Genomic DNA, 22,115 nt, shown 5'->3' with positions numbered 1-22,115 from the left:
GAGTATAATGTCGGATTTCTGGAGAGTTTTTTTAATGTGTCTAGGAAATGTTGAGCTGTGTTATTTTCTGGATCATGTTGTGAGTGTTTTGGAATATTTCGCATTATGTCTTCAGCTCTTCTAATTAGTTTTCTACTTGATGTTCCTCGAATATATTCCGTGATTTGACCAATATCCCTACGCAATGATTCAATTTTCCTTAGTAGCCGTTTTTCCCAAGATGCAATTCTGTCACCAGTCCTTCCGTTCTTAGTACACCGTCATGTTCTGATCTTAATACTTATTACATTAGCAATTGCTGTTGCTGCATAGTAGTTCAGCATAATATGCAAATATTCTAATGTGTGAGCTTTTACGACAGAGATGGAAGAATTTCAATGTTCATAATTTGTAACAGCGGGCCTAGTTCCTTACAAGAGTTTATTTTGGCAGCGGTAGTCTCTTAAGTGGGTTTGTTCCACTAAACTCTTGTACGTCTCGTGCGATTTCGTTTAGCAGACTATTGCGCAAATCTTTGACTGACTGCGTGTTCTCAAGTCGAGTTTCTTTTAGGACAAGCTCAGGAATCTGCTCATTTATGTTTCGTTAGGGACTTGATTCACAACTAGCTCTTGGTTATTAATCTCATATTCGACTTCGACTTCGCTTTTGATATTATTATAGATAAAGACTATTATAGACTAAAAAAAAGAAACACCAAAAATGTTAACAATGTCAGATCTAACTTTATATATTAATATTTAGTTAGTAAAAAGTGAAGCTTAGAGTAAAATTATTGTATGAATGAATTTTGTAACACAATATTTTTTAAATTATATTAAATAATATATAACTGAATCACGCATTTAAAAAAAAATATTCGTACTTGTAGCTGGAAATGGACCGTAACCAATACTTTAAATCAATTTTAAATCTAACTCTGTTCGGAACAAGATTTTCATTCAAAAGATTGAGACAACCTGTAAATAAAACTGACTGGATTACTCACGGAAGACCTGCTATTGTTAACGCATTTTATTCATCTATTGAAAATAGCATACGTAAGTAGTTAATTGTTTTATGAACGGATTTTTTTTATTTTTGCAATGTGATAGAGTTGATATTTCATAAGCATAAGAATCTTTATATCCTCTTCTTCTTTAAGGACCGTGCCCAAATTTTAGGTGTGGGTAGCTTCCATGACAATTTGCCGATATCGTTGTCGATCTTGCGCGGCATGTAATAATTTATCTGCTGTTAAGCCAGTCCATTGACGAAGGATTCGGAGCCATGAATATTTCTTCCTACCAATACCTCTTTTCTACCAATACCTCTGTATCTGATACCTTTCATTATATGCCCCAGATATTCAAGTTTTCTCTTTTTTATCATATTCATTAAATCACCTTCGCCTTGACCTACTTTGTTTAAGACTTCTCTGTTTGAAATGCTTTGAACCCAGGATATTCTGAGCATTCTATGATATTACCACATCTCGAAGGTTTCTAATTTGTTCATAATATTAACCTTGATTATCCAGGTTTCACATCAGTATAGTAATACAGGATACACATAACATTTTAGGAACTTGATTCTTAGTTGTAAATTCAGCTGGGAATTGCTCAGAATAGATCTAAGTTTCATAAATGCCCCTCTTGCAATTTCTATACGAGTCTTAATTTCTTCATCCGGATTTAGTGTCTTATTTATCCAACATCCTAGGTATTTAAAATGGTTATATAATGGTTATACAGAGTTGGGATAAAGTATGGAACCAAGCAAATATCTTTGAAACGAAAAGAACAATATTTATGAAACTTTGCATGCAAGCACTTCCGGTTTCACCGGAAATACCCTTAACTTATTTAATTTAAATGGGACACCCTGTATATTTTTGCAGATTTTAAAAGAACTTGTTATTTTTAATTCATACATACCAAGTTTGCGAGAAAAAAACTAATAAAACAAGAAATAAATCTCTTTAGAGTTAAAAAATAGGTAAACTTATTTACGTTAGACCAATGATATTAAAAATAAAAAAATAATTTCAAATGTTGAAAATATTTGCTGTTCACCTCCTGACAACGTGCAAGCCTATAAATAAATGTGTGATTTACTTTTTGCAAGATTTCTCCCCGTATTAGTTCACATTCATCAATTATTCTTTGTCTCAAATCCTGCAGGTATGTTGGTCGCCTAACGTAAACACGTTATTTTAGATAACCTCAAAAAAAAATCTGACGGGTTGAGGTCCGGAGAACGAGCGGGCCATTCTATGAATCCTCTACGTCCAATCCATCGATTTGGAAAATTCACTTCCAAAAAATGAAAATTCACCATAACCGATTACCATTAACATTTTAATATCATCTTTTTCACTTAAATGAACCATTTTTAATACAACTTATTTCTGTCAATTAGTTCAGTAACAGTTTTACCTACTATACTAAATTCAAATAAGTCATGAAGTGCATGTAAACAACAATTTTAGTCTAAAGTATAGATGGTACTCGTTTATTTCCTACTACGTTGTATTAATACAAAAAATTAACTACAGACACTTTTTAACAAATTTTTTCTACCAAATTTGGTATGTATGAATTAAAAATAACAAGTTCTTTTAAAATCCGCAAAAATATACAGGGTGTCCCATTTAAATTAAATAAGTTAAGGGTATTTCCGGTGAAACCGGAAGTGGAGTAGTAACAAAAAATATGGCAACAGATGCCTTTTGCGTCACTGTACTTGCAATCAAAATTTCATAAATATTGTTCTTTTCGTTTCAAAGATATTTGCTTGGTTCCATACTTTATCCCAACCCAGTATAAATCTTTATATAATTTGCTATTTTTATTGGGAATTAACCAGAATGATTATTTTGATATTTCGATTTTCACTTTGAAAGTGGTAGGTACTTCTCAAAATTCAAATTAAACAAATTTTGCTTTGTCGCTTGGTAATACACAAAATTATGTACCCATATTACTATTTATAGAGTTCCCTGCTGGTATTCTCCAAGGAGTATTCTTTAACGCTGATCGTCCCAGATATATGAACTATGGTGCAATTGGCTTTGTTATTGGACATGAGATCACACATGGTTTTGACGATCAAGGTAGACAATTTGATAAAGTGGGAAATTTAGTAGATTGGTGGCAAGAAACAACGAAAAAACGATTTGTGGAAAAAGCTCAATGTATTATTGATCAATATGCTAATTACACTGTTCCAGAACTAAATTTAAATGTAAGTATAAATTTTTTTATGATTGGGTGTAAGCGTTTACTTCGGAATACGTATTTAAATGATTGTTATTATTAATTTAAGGCATAGCTTTATCATTTATTGATTGGGCCAAATTTGAACAGGTGATGTTCTAAATTCTTAAAAAATATACAGGGTGATAGATTAGTGTGATAAAGCTCAGTAGATCCGCTACAGTAATGAGAGCAATAAAAGTTAAAATAAAAAGTGTAGCTAATTTTGAGGTTCATATTTCAAAATTAATTAGAATGATACAGGGTGTTCGATAATATAATGGCAGACCAAGCTTATGTTTTTTAAATAGACCACCCTGTATTTTATTATATATTCGGAAATGTTCTTATCTTCTCCATCACAAAAATATAAAGGTTTGTTATGTTATACAGTGTATTTACAAAGTTATACCCAATTTTATATGAAGATCGTAACAAGTTCAACTCATTGTATAAATAAAAATAAGCAGAACAGCAATGTAATATTGATGCCATATTTTTTAATTTATTGTTAAAATTATCAAAAATGGTTGATATCGCTAATTTTAGTTATATCGAATACAGGGTGAGTCAAAACGCAAGTACATTATTTTCTCAGTATGTAATTTTAAACGAAACGCCCTGTATTTTATATCATTATCGAAAAGTACTATTACCGAAATTTAATTTTTATATAACATTCCCTATGTTTAAATTTATTAGTATTCAAGACATTTTCATTTTTCAGAGAAAGTTATTAATTATGTGTCTAAATTTTTCCAAATTTTAAATAAGCCATGACTGAATTGGCTGAAAATAAAGAAAGAAATTTTACTTTTCTTATAAATTTTACAAAAAAAAATCATAAACACAAAATACAACATTTTGTGAAAACAATTATAAACTACTTTACACCAGGGAAATAAGGTAAAATTATACCATGTTCGGGACACTTGAGCAGCCAGGTTGCAAATGAGTTTTTTGGGTACTATATACCTAATACATCATGAATACAAAAATGCCCGTCACAGTTCCGACGAGAATTTTAGTTATTAACAAAAAATAAGGGTCAAAAATGGTACAAGTTTTTTCGTTTAAATCTCTACAGGTAAAAATAGAGTAATTAAATGTCTTATTTATAATATTTTTCATTTAGTAGATGAGCCAAGGTTTAAAATAGCGTCTTTTGAATTTTGGTCCGATTATTTTTTGCTTCGGATATTGCAAAATAAAACTAAAATTTCGAAAATAAAAAAAATTTGCTATAACTTTTGCGAAAATGAATTTATATTTCATATTGCATGAAAAGTTGAGTCAAACAGTCCGTACAATGCACAAAAAATTTTAAGATGATGCATCAATTAGTTTAAATTTTATTCAATTTGTTTATCCCACAGAGCTTTTTTTCGCAATGTTATTGTTCAGAAAATAATAACGCTACAGCAATTCTGTGAAAACAACATAAAAGAAGAATAGTCATATTTTCAACGCATTTAAAAAAATTATTAAAAAGTCATTTTTATCACTCAGAAAACATTTTACTAAAATATAGTCATTTTTGGCTTAAAAACAATTTGAATAACTTTGTTAATATTGACTGTAGGCTAAAACTACAATGGAATTTGAAAAGCTGGTATTTTAATACGAATTTTAAAAGAAAACCTTTTCGCCTAGATTAACTACGGTCAAAGTTAGCCACTTTTTTTATTTAATTGACGGCTACTTTGTTTATAACAATTAAGCAACCTAACTAGAGCCATTTTGAAGTTGAAGATATATGGGCTATGTGTAAAAGTTTGAGTAAACTTTGAACCTCAGCAGAGTGGTTAATAAAGCTTTAAAAATGGCGTCCGAACGGAATTAATTCGTGGTCGGTGGAGGGTATGTACTAAAATACGTGCACTCAAAAAATGAAACTGATTCTGCAAACATATGCTGCGATTAATATCGCTGACACTTGTAGATGGATTTTGATCATATTTTTTTTGATTTGTATGTACTCGTAGTCTTATAGAGTACGTTATGTACACACAACCACACCTAATATTACAAAATGTTAGGCGGAACTCCCCTTATCACTCAGAGATATGAAAAATAGATTACGGCCGATTCTAAGACCTACCGAATATACATAAATAATTTCATAAAAATCGGTCAAGCGGTCTCGGAGGAGTATGGAAACTAACACTGTGACAGGAGAATTTTAAAGATGTAAATATATAGATGGCTATTAACAAATAGGGGTTGGTGATAGAAGAGTGAAAATTAAGGGTTGTATGTATTTTTTAATTCTACATCATATAAAATTAAGGTAGATAATTTTGTCCACAAAAATAAAAAAAATGTCAGGGGGCAACTCCCCTTATAACTTATGGATATAAAAAATACATTAAAACCTCTTTAACATCCTACAGTATAAACGTGGAAAATTTTATAAAAATCGGCCAAGTCGTTTAGGATTAGTATGGTAACTAACACTGTTACAGGAGAATTTGATATATATATTATATATATATATATATATATATATATATATATATATATATATATATATATATATATATATATATAAGTATTTGTATATAGAAGTAACTGCGAATTAAATAATAAAAGTGGCTAACTTTGAACCTAATTAACCCAGGCAAAAAGTTTTTTTCTGAAATTTCGTATAAAAATACCCTCTTTTGAAATCCTAAAGTAGATTTACTCTCTAGTCAATATTAACAAAGCTATTCAAATTGTTTAGAAGCCAAAAATGACTATTTTTCTAAACTTTTTTCGGAGTGATAAAAACGACTTTTTTATGATTATTTTCAATACTTTAAAAATATAACTATTATTCTTGCATGTGGTTTCCACAGATTTACTATTTCGTTGTTATTTTCTGAACAATAACATTGCGAAAAAAAGCTCTTTGCGATAAACAAATTCAATAAAATTTAAACTAATTGACGAATCGTCTTAAATTTTTTTGTGTAATACTTATATGGAATATTTGACTCAACTTTTCGTGCAATATGAAAGCCTTAAGGCCTTTTTGGCAAAAGTTATAGCACATTTTTTATTTTTGAAATTTTAGTTTTATTTCGCACTTTCCGAAACAGAAAAGGATCGGACCAAAATTCAAAAAGTGCCATTTTAAACCTTGGCTCATCTACAAAAGGAAGAATGTTATGAATAAGATATTTAAGTACTCTATTTTTACCTGCAGCGATTTAAACGAAAAAACTGCCATTTTTGACCCTTATTTGTTAATAACTAAGTTTTTCGTCCGAACTGTGACGGGTATTTTTGTATTTATAATGTATTAGGTATATAGTACCCAAAAAATCCATTTGCAACCTGGCTGCTCAAGTGTCCCGACAAAAACCTTATTTCCCTGGACTACTTTTGTATGTAAATGTAACAATATAACAAATAGAGAAAGAAAAATAATTTACCAGTAATAAATTTTACAAAAAAAAAATATGAACACAAAATACAACATTTTTCAAAAAATTAAATGCTACACGCGGCGGCAAAATTAACGGAACACCTTAAAAATGGGACATGATGGTTAGATGTCTCGAATTTCCTAAACCTGTGCCAATTTGAGTGATTTTTTTAGTATGTTATATCCTTATTATTTAAAAAAATCGATGTAATAATATTGTTGCTAGATAGGTAAATGGTAAATAGGTAAAAGTGTTTTTTCCTTAAAGTTCGGAACACCATGTGGAATATCCTAGCACATATAAAATATTGAAATTAAAACTTGATTGTAGCGAGGTTTTATTAACATTTTCTTTTTTGATTCTTTCGCTTGTATTGGAAAATAAGAAAGTTACGTACGGTAACAACTAGCCATGTTTTCATCAATACATCCTCATTTTCTACTTAGTTTAGTATGCAAGCCTAAAGTAGGCTATGAGAAATTAGTGTAGTTTATTGTGAAAATTAGTAGATTTATTATTTAAAGTTTCAATTAAGTCCGTATTTATTTTGTTGTTTAGTGGAAATGGAATGCATATGGAATACATAGCGAAGGACTTAACTGCCATGCTATCGGCCCCTTATACTGCTAACAATTTTTTCTAATGCATGATAATGCAAGATCTCACGTTCAAAAACTGTAATCCAATATTTACAACAGGTAAATCTTCGGACTTTGAACTGTCCATCACATAGCCCAGATCTTAACCCGATCGAACATTTGTGTGACATAATTGGCAGAAGATTACGAAAGAGTTTGCTACCTCCTAGAACCTTACAAGAGGTAGAAACAGTAGCTCTCGAGATTTGGAATGGTATTGATCAAGACCAAATAGCATACCTCATTTGTAATATCTTCTTCTTCTTAGGGTGCCTGTCCGTTCCGAACGTTGGCGATCATTCTGGCTATGATGACTTTGTTGGTTGCTATACGGAATAGTTGTGTTGAGATCTTTCTATACCATGCTCTCAGGTTAGCAAGCCAGGATATTCTTCTTCGTACTGGAGATCTTCTTCCTTCAATTTTACCTTGTAAAATGCACTGGAGTAGCTCGTATCTACCTTGATTTCTCATTATATGTCCCAAGTACTGCAGCTTACGGCCCTTCATGATGTTGACTAAATCTGCGGTTGTGTTCATCCTCCGTAGTACTTCTTCACTGGTGACTTTGTCTGTCCATGGTATCTTCAGGATCCTTCTGTACAACTATAGCTCAAAAGCTTGAAGTTTCGATAGAGTTTCTGCCTTCAATGTCTACGTTTCTACTCCATATAGAAGCACTGAGTACACGTAACATTTAAGGAGCCTTATTTTTGTTTTTAGAGTGATGTCATGGCTCTTGAAAACAGAGCTCATAGTAAAGAATGCACTCTTTGCCTTTCCGATGCGACAATAATTTAATCTCTTGAGTATTGTCCCACGACTCATTGATTATAGTTCCCAAATAGTTGTATTGTTAGACACGTTCAATTCTCATTTGGTTTACGTACAGATTTACTCCAGTTATGTTTTGCTTGCTGATGATCACTAGCTTGGTTTTGTTGGTGTTTATATCTAGTCCATATGTTCTACTTGTTTTCAGTTATTTTATTCATTAAGTTTTGCAGCACTTCTATGGTATTGGAAAACACTATTGTATCATCTGCATACCGCAGGTTACTGAGATTTGTAATATAAATGTACCGACATATCTCTTTTATTATCGAACATAAGCGAATTAATAAAAAAACCAAATGTTAAGAAAGCCCAAGGCTACAATTGAGTTTTAATTTCAATACTTTAAAATATGCTACCTGCTAGAACATTCCACAGGGTGTTATGAACTTTATAGTGCGGCCGATATGTGAAACAATTGCACATTTAATGATACAAGCATATAATTTGGACCACATATACTACACATATAAAGGTTCAAATTTAGATATGAGGCCATCTCAGATTTTGCCTTTTGCAAAAATGGCGGGCATTCAAAATAGCCGCTATACAGATGTGTTTAATAGTACCATAACTTTTGAACGAAAAGTCCGATTTCAACCAAATTTCGTATATAGGTTATTTTTTTGATTTGCAAGAGACCTTGTTTGCTCAGAATGACCCAGATTATCTAAAAAAGTTGTTCGAAATGAAAAAATTATTTTTGTGAATTTGTAAAAAAAATTGTTTAAACAATTCAGGAGCTTGGAGGAGTAAGGGCGAACTGCAAAAACAATGTTTCGGGAAAACTGAGTTAAAGTTTACAAACACGTTAGAATAGTAAGGGCGAACCAGTGATGCTACTAGATTATGCGGTTTATCGTCGCATTTCTACTATAGCGTGCGGTCTACCGAGGGATACGGTGTACAATGTGTATTATTACAATGCCGACAAAAAATCTTTACAAAGTGAATAAAAAGTGTAAATCTTAGGAATTATTATTTTAATTTTATGGCTTGTTCCCAACTAAAATAGTAAATTGATATAATAAAGTATTAACTTGTAAAATTACTATAATAATCCTTCTTATTTATGCCTTATATTCCCTTTGTAAAGATGGTTTTTGTGGGTGTCACGTTCTATCAGTACATGTACATGGTACACTACAATCTTTTCTCAGAAACGTTAAACAGAATAATAAAAGGCGCCTTTGTAAGCGGAAAGTTTATCGTCAAGTACTAATAAAAATTACAATATACAATAAACTTTATGCAAATTTAATTTCTCTACTATTATGCAAATTACACCCTAATCTTTTCCTACGGTATGGAAATCCTTCAGGTAGATCTTAAAAACTTAAGAGGATTTTGCAAGATTTTTATGAAATAAAAAAAGAGGTTTAATACTTTTTATTCTATAAAAATAAACATCTCTAGTGTTTTTAATAAAATTCACAAATAAAGCTTCAATTGAATTCAATTTGATTTTCATCATCTACAGTTGCTTCGTTTTATGTATCTCACTGTATCTCACTATCACCAATTAAAGCTACTAAGTAAGCTACAAAATTACAGAAACACCGGCGCGTTAACAGAGGAGAAGGGGCGAACCTTGAACGGAAACGCAACGAAAGCTTGTGGGTTCGCCCTTACTCTTCTAGACGATTATGCAGTTCAGTTTCTGACATGAATAGATTGGTATATTATTTCTTACGAAATTTTAGGAGTATGAAGGGCGAAAAATGCTGTTATAATAAACAGACGCATTCTTTAAAAGTATGTGAGGAAGATGAGAGTATTTTTGAAATGACCATTTTTTAGGTTCGCCCTTACTCCTCCAAGCTCCTGAATTTTTCTACCACAGCACCGCCCGGCACCCTGTGGATATATTATAAGGACCTCTTTTTGAGTAAGTTTGTACAAAAAAATCGAATCGAAATAATTTCACTAACAAGGGCGACAATACCTTCTGGACTATAGCGCTAATTTTTAATAATTAAAAATAACAGCTTTGTAATAAAATAATTACAAAAATCTCTTTAGGGCCTCGAAGAAGGGATTTGGAACTTGATTTGGTCACATTTTGAATTACATAATAGTAATTTTTAATCGAGTTATTAAGCCTTGAAAATGGCCATTTTCACATTTTTCAAAATTTTAATCGCATAAACTCGACAACAATCAATTTTAGAAAAAAATGAGAAGAGAACTTTTTTGCTCAGAACGACCCAAATTATCTAAAAAAAAATGTTCGAAATAAAAAAATTATTTTTGTGAATTTGTTTAAAAAAATTGTTTAAACAATTTTTCAACCACGGCACCGCCCGGCACCCTGTGGATATGTTATAAGGCCCTCTTTTTGAGTAAGTTTGTGCAAAAAAATCGAATCGGAATAATTTCGCTAGCGGGGGCGACGATACTGCCCGGTCTATAAAGGAAGGAGCAAATGGTCGTGTTATGATTCACTGTCAAGATAAGAAATCGATGGAAAATTTAAAAGTAATGTAGAACGGCATTTGGGCGCAGAGTATGAAATAAAAGTTGACAAATTGAACAAACCTAAAATTAAAATCGTTGATGTTAACCCTGATGACTTGAATGATAATGGTGAATTTATTAATAAATTTCTAAATCAAAATTTACAGGATGATTCGATTCAAACTGATATTAAAATTATTCACAAATTTAAATCTAACAGAAGTGGAGGAAATAATGTAAATGTAATAATTGAACTTTCTCCTAAGCAATTTAATTATTTAATTTCTAACAAACAAAAAGTTCATATTGGATGGAACAGTTATCATTTCTTCGAATTTATAATGTAATTAGGTGTTTCCGATGTTGGAGATTTAGCTACTTTTCGGACAAATGTGAATCAAAAAATTACGTTTGTCCTCTCTGTGGGGGTAAACATAAAAAGGATCAATGTAATAATACAACTAATTTTAAATGTTCTAACTGTACGTACGCTAAGGATATTATGAAACTAAACGATATTGATGTTAATCATCACGTTTTTGATATAAACTGTTCTTGCTATTTAAAACAGTTGACTAAAAGTAAAGAAAAAGTTAACTATCAATTCTAGCAATCAAAATCTTTCAAAAATAATCATGAAAGAACTTTATTGAACGTTGAACAACAAGTGGTTGCTTGTTCTGATTATAATATAATTGTACTAGTTGAAACCTGGCTTAATTCTGACTTTAATAATGCTGAGTTGGGACTTTCCAATTACAGCAATTTTAGAGCCGATAGAAATCATCTAACAAGTCATAAGCAACGTGGAGGAGGTGTTCTGATAGCTACATCTAAATATTTACAAGTGTGTGGAGTTGTTATACCACAAAATGATATTGAACAAGTTTTTGTGTCACTTAAGTGTCACAATCAAATGCTTATTTTGGGTTCTGTGTATATCCTTCCTGCGTCTGAACAGCAGTATTACATTGATCATTGTAGCAATGTTGAGTTTATTTTTGAAAACTTTCCAGATAGTGATATGATTATATGCGGTGATTATAACTTACCCAATGTTAAATGGATAAATGATGAATTTGGAATTAATGATTTGTGTAATACTGCCAGTTATTGTAATTTATCTCAAATTACTATGATACCTAATAGCAGAAATACTTTTCTCGACTTAGTTTTTTCTAGTTTATCTAATATAATTGTATCGGAACCATCTGATCACTTGTTTGACAAAAGTGTCCATCATACTCCAGTTTCTTTGGAATTGTTTGTTAATGTTAACTCATCAACTTTAAATTATGAAGAATACTTTTTAGATTTCAGAAATGGTGATTACTTTAGCATAAATTATCTTTTGGCTGAGATTGATTGGAAATTAGCTTTCATCAACAAAAATGTCAACGAGGCTATTGAAACCTTCTATGAAATTCTATACAATTTAATACATAATTTTGTACCCATTAAAAAATATAAAACATCCACATATCCTAATTGGTATAAGTGTGATCTAAAATCGTTAATATTAAAAAAGAAAACTGCTCATAAAACATTCAAACAGACAGGTAGGGAAGAGGATTATAATATATTTTCAAGTATTAGAACTCAGTGTAAAGAACTTACGAATTCACTATATAAAAGACATGTTCAGGAAACTGAAAACAATATATCTGAAAACCCTAGATCATTCTGGAAATGTATAAATATGTAGTAAAAGAAACTCACATATGTTACCATCAGTTATTAAGTATGATGATTATACTGGGGAAAATAGTAATCGTTGATATTTTTGCGAACATTTTTTCAATGATGTTGTAGTTAATCAAATTCCTATTTTTAAATTTGAGAAATCTGCGATGTAAGCAATTATGTTGTTGACATTAAGGAGATAGTTGATAAGATTCTGAGTTGCCCGTGGAAACTTACCACCAAGGGAACTGACGAAGTTCCATTGTATTTTTAAAAAAAATGTATATACACTTTGGCAGAACCAATACACCATTTATTTAACCTATCACTAACATCAGAGATATTTCCCGATTTCTGGAAATTTAGTTTTTTTTAAAATTTTCAAGTCTGGTCAGAAAGATAAAACTGAAAATTACCGTGCAGTTTGTATACAGTCAGAGTTACCAAAACTATTAGATTTTTTTGTAAATAGAATGTTAAGTTTTGATTGTAAAAACATAATAATTGGTAAACAACATGGTTTTAGCCAAGGTAAATCCACAGTTACAAATTCAGTGTATTATACAAATTTTATCAGTAACTCGTTGGAGTGTGGTTTTCAGGTCGATTCAATCTATGCTGATTTTTCAAAAGCTTTCGATAGAGTCAATCATGAGATCTTGATTGCCAAACTTTGTGGCAATGGCATTAGCGATAACATCTCAAATTGGATTAAACATTATTTGTCTAATCGTTCTCAAATGGTTAAATATGGTAGTTTTTTTGTCAAAACCAATTCATATAGCATCAGGTGTTCCACAAGGTTCTCATTTGGGTCCACTGCTTTTTAATATATTTGTTAACGATTTACAAACAGTAATTAACTCCAACCAATTTCTCTTATTCGCTGATGACATAAAAATCTTTAGATCTATTGCTTGCCTCTCTGATTGTGAATGCTTGCAGTTGCCCTTAAATCATTTTTCACGTTGGTGTGAAGTAAATGTTTTAAAATTGAATTTAAAAAAGTGTTTTAAAATCACGTTTAGTAAAACGCAGGCTTCTTTTAATAATAATTACACACTTAATGGTACTGTTCTGCAAGAGATGCATCAGGTACGGGATTTGGGTATAACACTGGATAGAAAACTGACCTTTAATGATCATATTAATGACATAACTTCACGTGCCCTTAAAATGTTAGGATTTATCTAGAGAAATTCAAAGGACTTTTCAGTTTTTACGTTTAAAATATTATACTGTTCGCTAGTGCGATCAATTATAGAATACTGCTGTATTATATGGTGTCCTTTTTATAATACCCAGAAAACTCAATTAGAAAAAGTTCAAAACATATTTTTAAGGATATGTGCTCATAAAATGGGTTTAAGACGTGGAGATTAGAATTACAGTTATATTCATAATCAACTTAAAATGAACAAATTAGAGACAAGAAGAGCTGAATTCGAATTATATTTTTTACATAAGCTTCTAAATGGATTTATTAATTGCCCTGAATTTTGGGTTTAATCTCATTTAATATACCTATGCGAAGAACCCGTAATTCTGACCTGTTTTTTTGTAGATTTGACACAAAATCTAGGCATGGGATAAAAAAGTTTCTTTGAAGAAAGTGCATTTTTTGTTTTTCTTAATGGCAGTACATGCTCCTTTTGCAATATTTCATTTAGCTATAGAGTAATTTTCATATACTAACATATTTCTCAAATTGGGCTCTGTATCGCCAATCTTTATTATATTACGAATATGTGTGCCAAATATCTCAACAAAATATTCAAAATTACAGCCGCAATATTGGACCGCGTTTGTTGCTACCTGTTAATCGCTACTGTATGCTTTTAATATTTTAATTACACAAAAATCAAACTAATTTGATTTTCTGACAATAAGCAAATATTATGACCAACTGTCATAACTTTTTTTAAGAAACGTTTTTTAAAGACCTTTCCAATGAGTTTTTATAAAATTTATAGTTTAAAAGATATTTTATTTGTTTATGAGCAGGAAAATTAATGTTTATTAAAAAAAATTCCTGACGCCGTGCTAATCAACCGATTTAAATTTTGCAAATTAAAAATGAAAGGTGCAGTTTTCAACGTGCCATCAGTTTTATTTTTAGTCCTGCAAAATTTTGAAAAATTGCATTTTTTGTGAAAGCTGGATTGCAATATATTTTACAAAATCTGTTGAACCGATCTTAATGAAATTTACAGTATTGTTTTACTATATCATAAAGTATTTCTGGGTAAAATATGAAGGTCCTAAGGTAGCATAAATGGTTGAAAAAAAGTAAAATGCCAATACTTGTTTTTATGGTTTTTTCGCAATTATTGCTATTCTGCAACAAGGGTGACAATTTTAAAATTTTTAACAAATTCTATCTTGTAGGAAATTTAATTAGGCAACTTTTATTTCAGTGCAACTTTTCCCGAAAATGAATACTTTTAAAGTTATAATCAAAAAACGAAGAAAAAATCAATTTTTTCTTAATTTTTTAACATTTTGATCATTTAAACAATGTGTCGGACCTTTTTGAGTGGGAGGATATCTCAATTATTATTATATGAGTTATTTCCAAGGAATTTCTGCAATAAAATATGAGTCACCTCTCAACATCCAAATGTAGTCATATTTTTACTGATGTGCCCTGGACTAATAATAAGGCTGTAAAATACTAAAAAAATTAGTTAAATCGGACAACAGGTTTAGAAAATTCGATACATCTAACATGTGGCATTTTTAAAGTGTTCCGTTAATTTTGCCGCTGTGTGTACTTTTAATAAAATATTTTAAATACATATTTGATTACATAAGGTGTTCAAATTACCTCCTAACCCTAACCTAACACATTTTAGTATGCCTAAAAACGGTCATTGAATGAGTTACTTACACTGCGAGGCATTTGTTAATTAACACTTTGAAATACACTTTGTATTATATTTTTCATCTCATCCCTTGTTGTTGGAGGTATTGTATAACCTTCATTCTTAATGTAACTCCAAAAAAATGAGTCCAGTTTATTCAATTCTGGTGATCTGGGTGGCCACGCTACTGGTCCATTGAAAAATGAAAATATCTCATAGGGACTGTTGTATAAAAATTAAAGTACGGTAATGGTACTTTTCAATAGTGATACAAAATACAGGGTGTTACATTTAAAATTACTGAGAAAATAATGTACTTGCGTTTTGACACACCCTGTATTTGGTATAAGGAAAATTAGCAATATCAATCATTTTTAAAAATATTGACAATAAATAAAAAAATACGGCATCAATAAACCATTGCTGTTTTGCTTATTGTTATTTATAAGTGAGTTGAACTTATTACGATTTTCAAAAAAGATTGGTTATAACTCTATAAATACCCTATATAACATAACAAACTTTTATATTTTTGTGATGGATAAGTAAACGGTATTTCGAATATAAAATAAAATACAGGGTGTTCCATTAAAAAACATAAATTTGGTCTGCCACTGTTATCAAACACCCTGTAACATTATAACTAATTTTGTAATGTGAAGCCAGGGCCACCGAGAGGGCGGTACAGCCGGTACATTTTACCGGGTCCTTGCGATGTAAGGGGACCGGCGCGCCGGGCCGGTCTGGTTCACGCCGCGGCGTCTGCCAGACCAAAGACGTAATTTTTCCCGTTTTTTTTGCTCTTCACTTTATGTAAATAATGATTTTAATTAATACTCGGCTATATTTAATATTATGACATTTAATCGATTTGGTTTAAAATTTTAACAGCAATAAATCACAGTGCAGTCAGATAAAACTATGGTGTGGATATGGAGATTAAAAATATATCAGGGCTTCTAGAAGATTTACAAAAAATCAGAAGAATCTATGTTGAAGAATCTAAATTAGTTACCAGCAATTATGGAATAATCCAGTATTTACATCAAATAAAGAAAAACGACGCAAAATGCTTATGAGATTGTTCTGGGCCTAGTAGTGATGAGACTGATAATTTTGAGCCCGGCGCAATATTTCACTGGGAAATATTTAATATTGTCATATAATAAGCAATTTAACCAGAAGAATAATTAAATTAATGCGGAAAATAAAATTCATTCGCTATTTAAAATTTTATGGATATTCCGAGATGAAGATGAAGTCAATATTAAAAAAAAATGATATGAGAAAGTAGAAAACTCAAAGAGGTACCACAAAAATGTATATTATAAAAATGTCATAGAAGGACGCGTTTCGGCTCTTACCGAGCCATCATCAGCTTGAAATACAGGAGCAAAGTCTAAAACTGTCCAGACCAGGAAGGAGGAAGAATCTAATGGCTTACATTGTATTGGGTTCTTTAGGTTTCATTCTAATACACTATGTCTAATACACTACTTATAACTTAGAATGAAACCTAAAGAACCCAATACAATGTAAGCCATTAGATTCTTCCTCCTTCCTGGTCTGGACAGTTTTAGACTTTGCTCCTGTATTTCAAGCTGATGATGGCTCGGTAAGAGCCGAAACGCGTCCTTGTATGACATTTTTATAATATACATTTTTGTGGTACCTCTTTAAGTTTTCTACTTTCTTACCTCGAGACCACATTTGAGAATGGATACTTCTCTTCAAGAAAAATGATATGTATTGTGTGAGTTTTATAAAGAAGACATCAGTGAAGAATTGATAGATGAGATTTTTCACTTGAGAGTGATATACACGGATAACACGGATAATGGTGAATCTTAACTTTCTCCAATAGATTTGCTTAATAAAATTAAACATCTCAAATTTGAATCGTTATTGCGTTAAGAATATTTTGCACATTATCGGTGACAGTCGCAGAAGCAGAAAGATCCTTTAGTTTTAGTTTAGATCAACTTTGTGAATTGAGAATGATTTGGCAAAATCATGCGATTTTTCGAAAATTAGAGACATTTTTGCCGATCAGAAAACTCGAAAATCACCTTTATTATAAATATTTTCAGTAGTAATTGCACGAGAGTTTTAAAATTATCGATTTGTTTCTCGAGTGACACTTTGTGACAGTTTTAATTTTACGACCCGAAGGGGAGTGAAATTATGTCGAAGTGGCACGAGGGCAACAAGTCGATAATATTTTTAGAGATCAAGATTTTTAGAGACAATAAAACTGTCTTTTTAAATAATTTTAACTAACATTTTATTGATATCTTCACCTGAATATTTTCTAAAACGTGTTTCTTGGTGTTCTCTGTGACAAGTTGTAAAACATTAATTGTCATTAGTATCACTGAATTGTCATTTTTGCATAGTAACGAAGGGCATCTGATATAATTCTTGACGACGGGATATTATCAAAAATTATCACTTTAATTTTTATTTCTGTAGCTTTCTATTGGTCAGAATCTACTATGAATTAAATAATTACTACCTATTATAAATATAATCAAAATTTAATAAAATTTATATTTGAAATGTTTCTTATTATTTATTATTAATAATTTTATTTCTATAAAAACTAAACAATTTTTTTCGCTCTTCACTTTTTTTGCCAGAGGCCCGCCCTTCACTTTTTACCGGGGCCCGCTCATCTCTCTCGGCGGCCCTGTATGAAGCTCAAAGTTGGCTACAACTTTTGTTATTAACATTTATTCCTATCTATTACTATAGCGGATCTACGGAGCTTTACCACACTAATCAATCACCCTGTAAGTCATAATTTTCCCAATATGCTAGAAGTCTATTAAAGCAATAAACAATAATGTAACTCAAAACTGTGGAATAATAACACAATTCAATACGTTAATAATACGTTATTAAACAATATGAAGTTTAATAAGCGAGCACAAATATAAATATAGATAAGCAAAATTATTGGCTAAAACTTGAAAAGTGAATGTGAATATAAAAGGAAATATATAAAATGATGAAGGGTCATCATTCCATATATTTCTGGGTAATTACATACACGTGTTTAGGACTAATTGGTCCTCATCAGTATAGTGGAGCCAACTTAAAAAAGTTGTGTGTTAACTTGGGAAAGGATCACTATAGTGATGAGGACCAATTAGCCCGAAACACGTGTATATCTTTACCCAGAAATATATGGAATGGTGACCCTTCATCATTTATATATTTTCTTTTACATTCAAATTCACTTTGCGAGTTTTAGCCAATATTTTCCTTATCTATAATATTTATATTTGTACTCGCTTTTTTAACATCATTTTATTTAATAATGTTATGGCTTTTAATTTCTTCAGGTAACCTTACCTCCTTAGCAGTGTTATGTATCTGTAGAGTAGGGAGGGTGAGTCAGGTCCAACAGCACTTAGGCCACAATTGACCCATTGTGGGACATTTGGCAATTTCCGCGATTGTTGCAGTTGAGCAGCCAAAAAGATCACCAGGTCCCAAAAGTCTTAGGCCTGCTGTCTTCCTAGCTAGCTGGTCAGCAACGCGGTTGTCTTTATTTCCGTTGTGTCCTTTAACCTACATCAGGATGATGTTGTTACCATCCGAAGCTTGGGCTAGTGACTAATGACACTCCATTACTCACCCTGATGTGACACGTGGTCTGTTCAGAGTTAGTAGCTCTTTTCTGCTCTATGTGCAGATTATTATGGTTTTACCGGCTATACCTTTCCGGGTTATCTCTTTTGCGGCTATGGAGATGCCAACCAGTTTAATCTGAACTACACTGGCATTTTTGCCCATACCCGCATCCTGAGCATTCTTCCATTTTGGACCATCGGTGTAGATTCAATATGCATTTGCTACGTTTGACTCCCTGTATTGTCTTGTTTCGATTTTGTAGGGTTTGTCGAAGACAAACGTAGGTTTAAAGTCTACATTTAGTATCTTTCTAAATGTGTAAATATACAGTTTAGCTATCCGCCTGAAGTTTGCCTTAGGTTGTTTCGATTATAGTAAATTGGTTGAGGGGCAATTATGAGTTTTTGCGGTTGCAGTGAATGAGAGAATTGGTTTGGTGAGCTTTTTATTGTGGAAGTATTTAACTGTTCTGTTACTGTAGTACATGAATGTGGCTTTGTAAATTTTGGAGTGTAAATTTTTGGGTCAGAGGTACTGTTGGAGAATAATTGGGGACATGTTTCTCGGTGTCGGTCTGCAGTGGAACAGCTGCTTACCTAAAATTTCTGCTTTTATAATTTGAACTGATTGGTCTGAATGTGTATGTGTGTTCATGTGTGAATTGTTCATGACAGAAAAACAGAATCTGGTAACTCATTTTAATTATGATGTGTTAATTGTCCGTTTCCATCTTTGGTCAGGTATTGATATCGCGTTTATAGGATATTATATTGAATATGTCATTACTCTTTTATATTTAAGTGAAGACTGAGAAATATCCGAAAAATCCTTACTAACAATATCAGAAAGAATGTCTGAAGAGGATGAAGGCATATCTAAATATATACGTGTAAGACGTATATTTCAAGCTTGCCGTAAATTATAGCACTCGAAAAGCTACTAGGTATTCTTATTTACTGAAATTTTATAAAGAAAAGGAAGGACAGATAAGTAGCCAAATAAATTACAATATAATTTTACATTGTAAAACATTTTTACAATGTAAAATTTATTATGTGACTTTTACGTTAAAATTACAAAAATATGCTTTAATATTTAGCAAATATACAAATTATTAAGAATATATTGGAATTAACTAAAATTACGTAGAATCTAATTTTTTAAAGAAATTGTGTTACTTTTGTGTCATGATTAAATTTAACAATCATTTAAATAGTAATTTAAACCTTTTTGGGCCACTCTTTTTACATAAGGTATTTATGTATCAATAGCGATATTAGATTATTTGAGTTAATTGGGGGGATTAACTCATGTGTAAAATGGGAATAAACTTTAATATGACAATTTAGCTTTGTACAAAGTTGGGATTAAATATTAACAAGTTAGTTACTAGAAGGAATAAAACTAAAATATTTTATGTGCTTATTCTACTACAGATTAGGAATTTATAATAAGTACTAAATTATTACTCAATATAGACAAAAAAACTTTTTTTATTGTTCTTCTGCCTAGTGTGATATTATCAAATACCGTATAAATAGAAGTTAAAATTCAAGTACGAATTTAATTTATTCAATTCGATACAGCGCCCTGTTTATCATAATTAAAAAAAATTGCATAATTGGATAGATCAGAAAATACTAAGTTGCATATTATGTTTATGTTTTATATTTCCAACACTGATCCAGACTCATCAAAATCTAAATGACTTGAACGCCGATAGAATTATTGTATCATCCGATATCTAAGTACAGTGAGTAATTCTCCTGTATATTTATTCTCCTTAAGGTACGTATCCATTAGGTTGGTGCTCCGTGCTCTGTGTAGCTGCTCGAATCGAATAGATATACGGCATGCTCTCCTCTAAATTATAAACCGCCATCGGTTGGATCGCCGAGGGCGAGCATCGAGGCGAGCACCAAACGTATCCACTATGTCGAGCAGCTGCACGGAGCACGGAGCACCAACCTAATGGATACGTACCTTTATAAAATATAAAAGTTTAGGATAGATTACAACCCTGTATAACTCTTCGTGGTTCCCCTAGGTATTTCGGCGGTTATACTATTTCCAATGTTTTACGTTACTGGTTTGATTCTAGTAGTACAAATGTTTAATGATGCGTATATTTTTGTCAAAAATTCCTATATATTTTACTATCTCTAATAATTTTACATATTGTACTGTATCAAATGCTTTTTTGAACTCCAAAAAGTACATAAAACATTTTCTCCAAACATATTTCCTCCGCCGCGTAACAGTAGCGGCTGATTGCGACAATTCATCAATATTTTGAGCATTATCTGCTTTATGTTTTTAATGGGTTGCAATAAAGTTTTATATTTTCTTCGTCTACCAGTTTTAAGAACAAAAGTCAAATGTGCTTTATTTGGCAGAACAGATTTTCTACATTTGTATATTTGTTCGAGACATCAATAAGGATGCCGCTTATCCCTTTTACTTTTCTTACATATTAATGATTGACATATTAAAGACTGTTTCGTATGTTTTTCTATTTTTTACCATCTGTGATCATTGCTTTTTATTCGTCTTCCTCAATGCTGAATTCTGGTATTTGTTCTATCAGTAGATTTTTATACTGATCAAATCTCTCAACAATGTTTATCTTCAATTCTTACGCATTTTTCACTCGTCCATTTAATTTTGGCCATTTTATTTCTTTTTTTTTGTTGATTTGTTTATTTTACGGTGTTCCATTAGTTTTAGGATATATCCTGTCATCCATTTACTTTATTATAATAGTTGCGCTTGAAAATTAGAGGATATAAAAAGGTTGATAATTTTATTGATTAAAACTAAAGCATTACGTTTGATCTTATTCTATGTCTTATACTTAACTGCTATTTTAATACTTCAACATATATTTTTGTCTAAATACTTTTTATTTTCTTCTTCTTCTTAATAGCATAGGCTATTGATTACGTATTTTAGAAAGGACCTACAACGTTAACGGGATTTTATTGTTTCATATAGTCAACGGACCTCTAAATATGAAAAAACCGCGGAGTGCTACCATTTAAAGGGGTACGTTTGGTACAAACACTTCTACAGAAAAATTGTTGCAGGTTAAATTTACTATCAAAATATCACATTTTAAAGTCAAAAATATTTTTTTTTACAAAAATATATTCAAAAGAAAAGCAAGAAAAAATCACGAAAGATAGCAAATTTGTATCTTGCCCCATAACTTTTTTCCACGGGGACATGGGACATATATATAGGCATTGCTTCACAGAAGAAAAACTTCCATCATTCCTCTTTAAAATTACATTTGGTAGAAGTCTCTATAGTTTACAGTTTCCAAAATATGATTTTTCAAAGTTCGTGATT

The 22,115-nt window shown here is 31.2% G+C and overlaps 1 protein-coding gene across 3 annotated transcripts in view; it reads left to right on the top strand.

Moving 5' to 3' along the window:
- Positions 1-22,115, top strand: part of LOC114334567 (neprilysin-2) — a 311,969-nt gene that overhangs the window by 240,824 nt on the left and 49,030 nt on the right. For all 3 annotated transcript variants that reach the window (XM_028284633.2, XM_028284632.2, XM_028284634.2), the window contains exons 9-10: positions 872-1,040; positions 2,975-3,225. In XM_028284633.2, coding sequence (XP_028140434.2) covers positions 872-1,040; positions 2,975-3,225 — 420 coding nt within the window. The remainder of the gene's footprint in view (positions 1-871; positions 1,041-2,974; positions 3,226-22,115) is intronic.

Source organism: Diabrotica virgifera, chromosome 1 (assembly GCF_917563875.1).
Source record: "Diabrotica virgifera virgifera chromosome 1, PGI_DIABVI_V3a".
Lineage (NCBI taxonomy): Eukaryota > Metazoa > Arthropoda > Insecta > Coleoptera > Chrysomelidae > Diabrotica > Diabrotica virgifera.
This window is presented reverse-complemented; position numbering and strand designations above follow the sequence as displayed.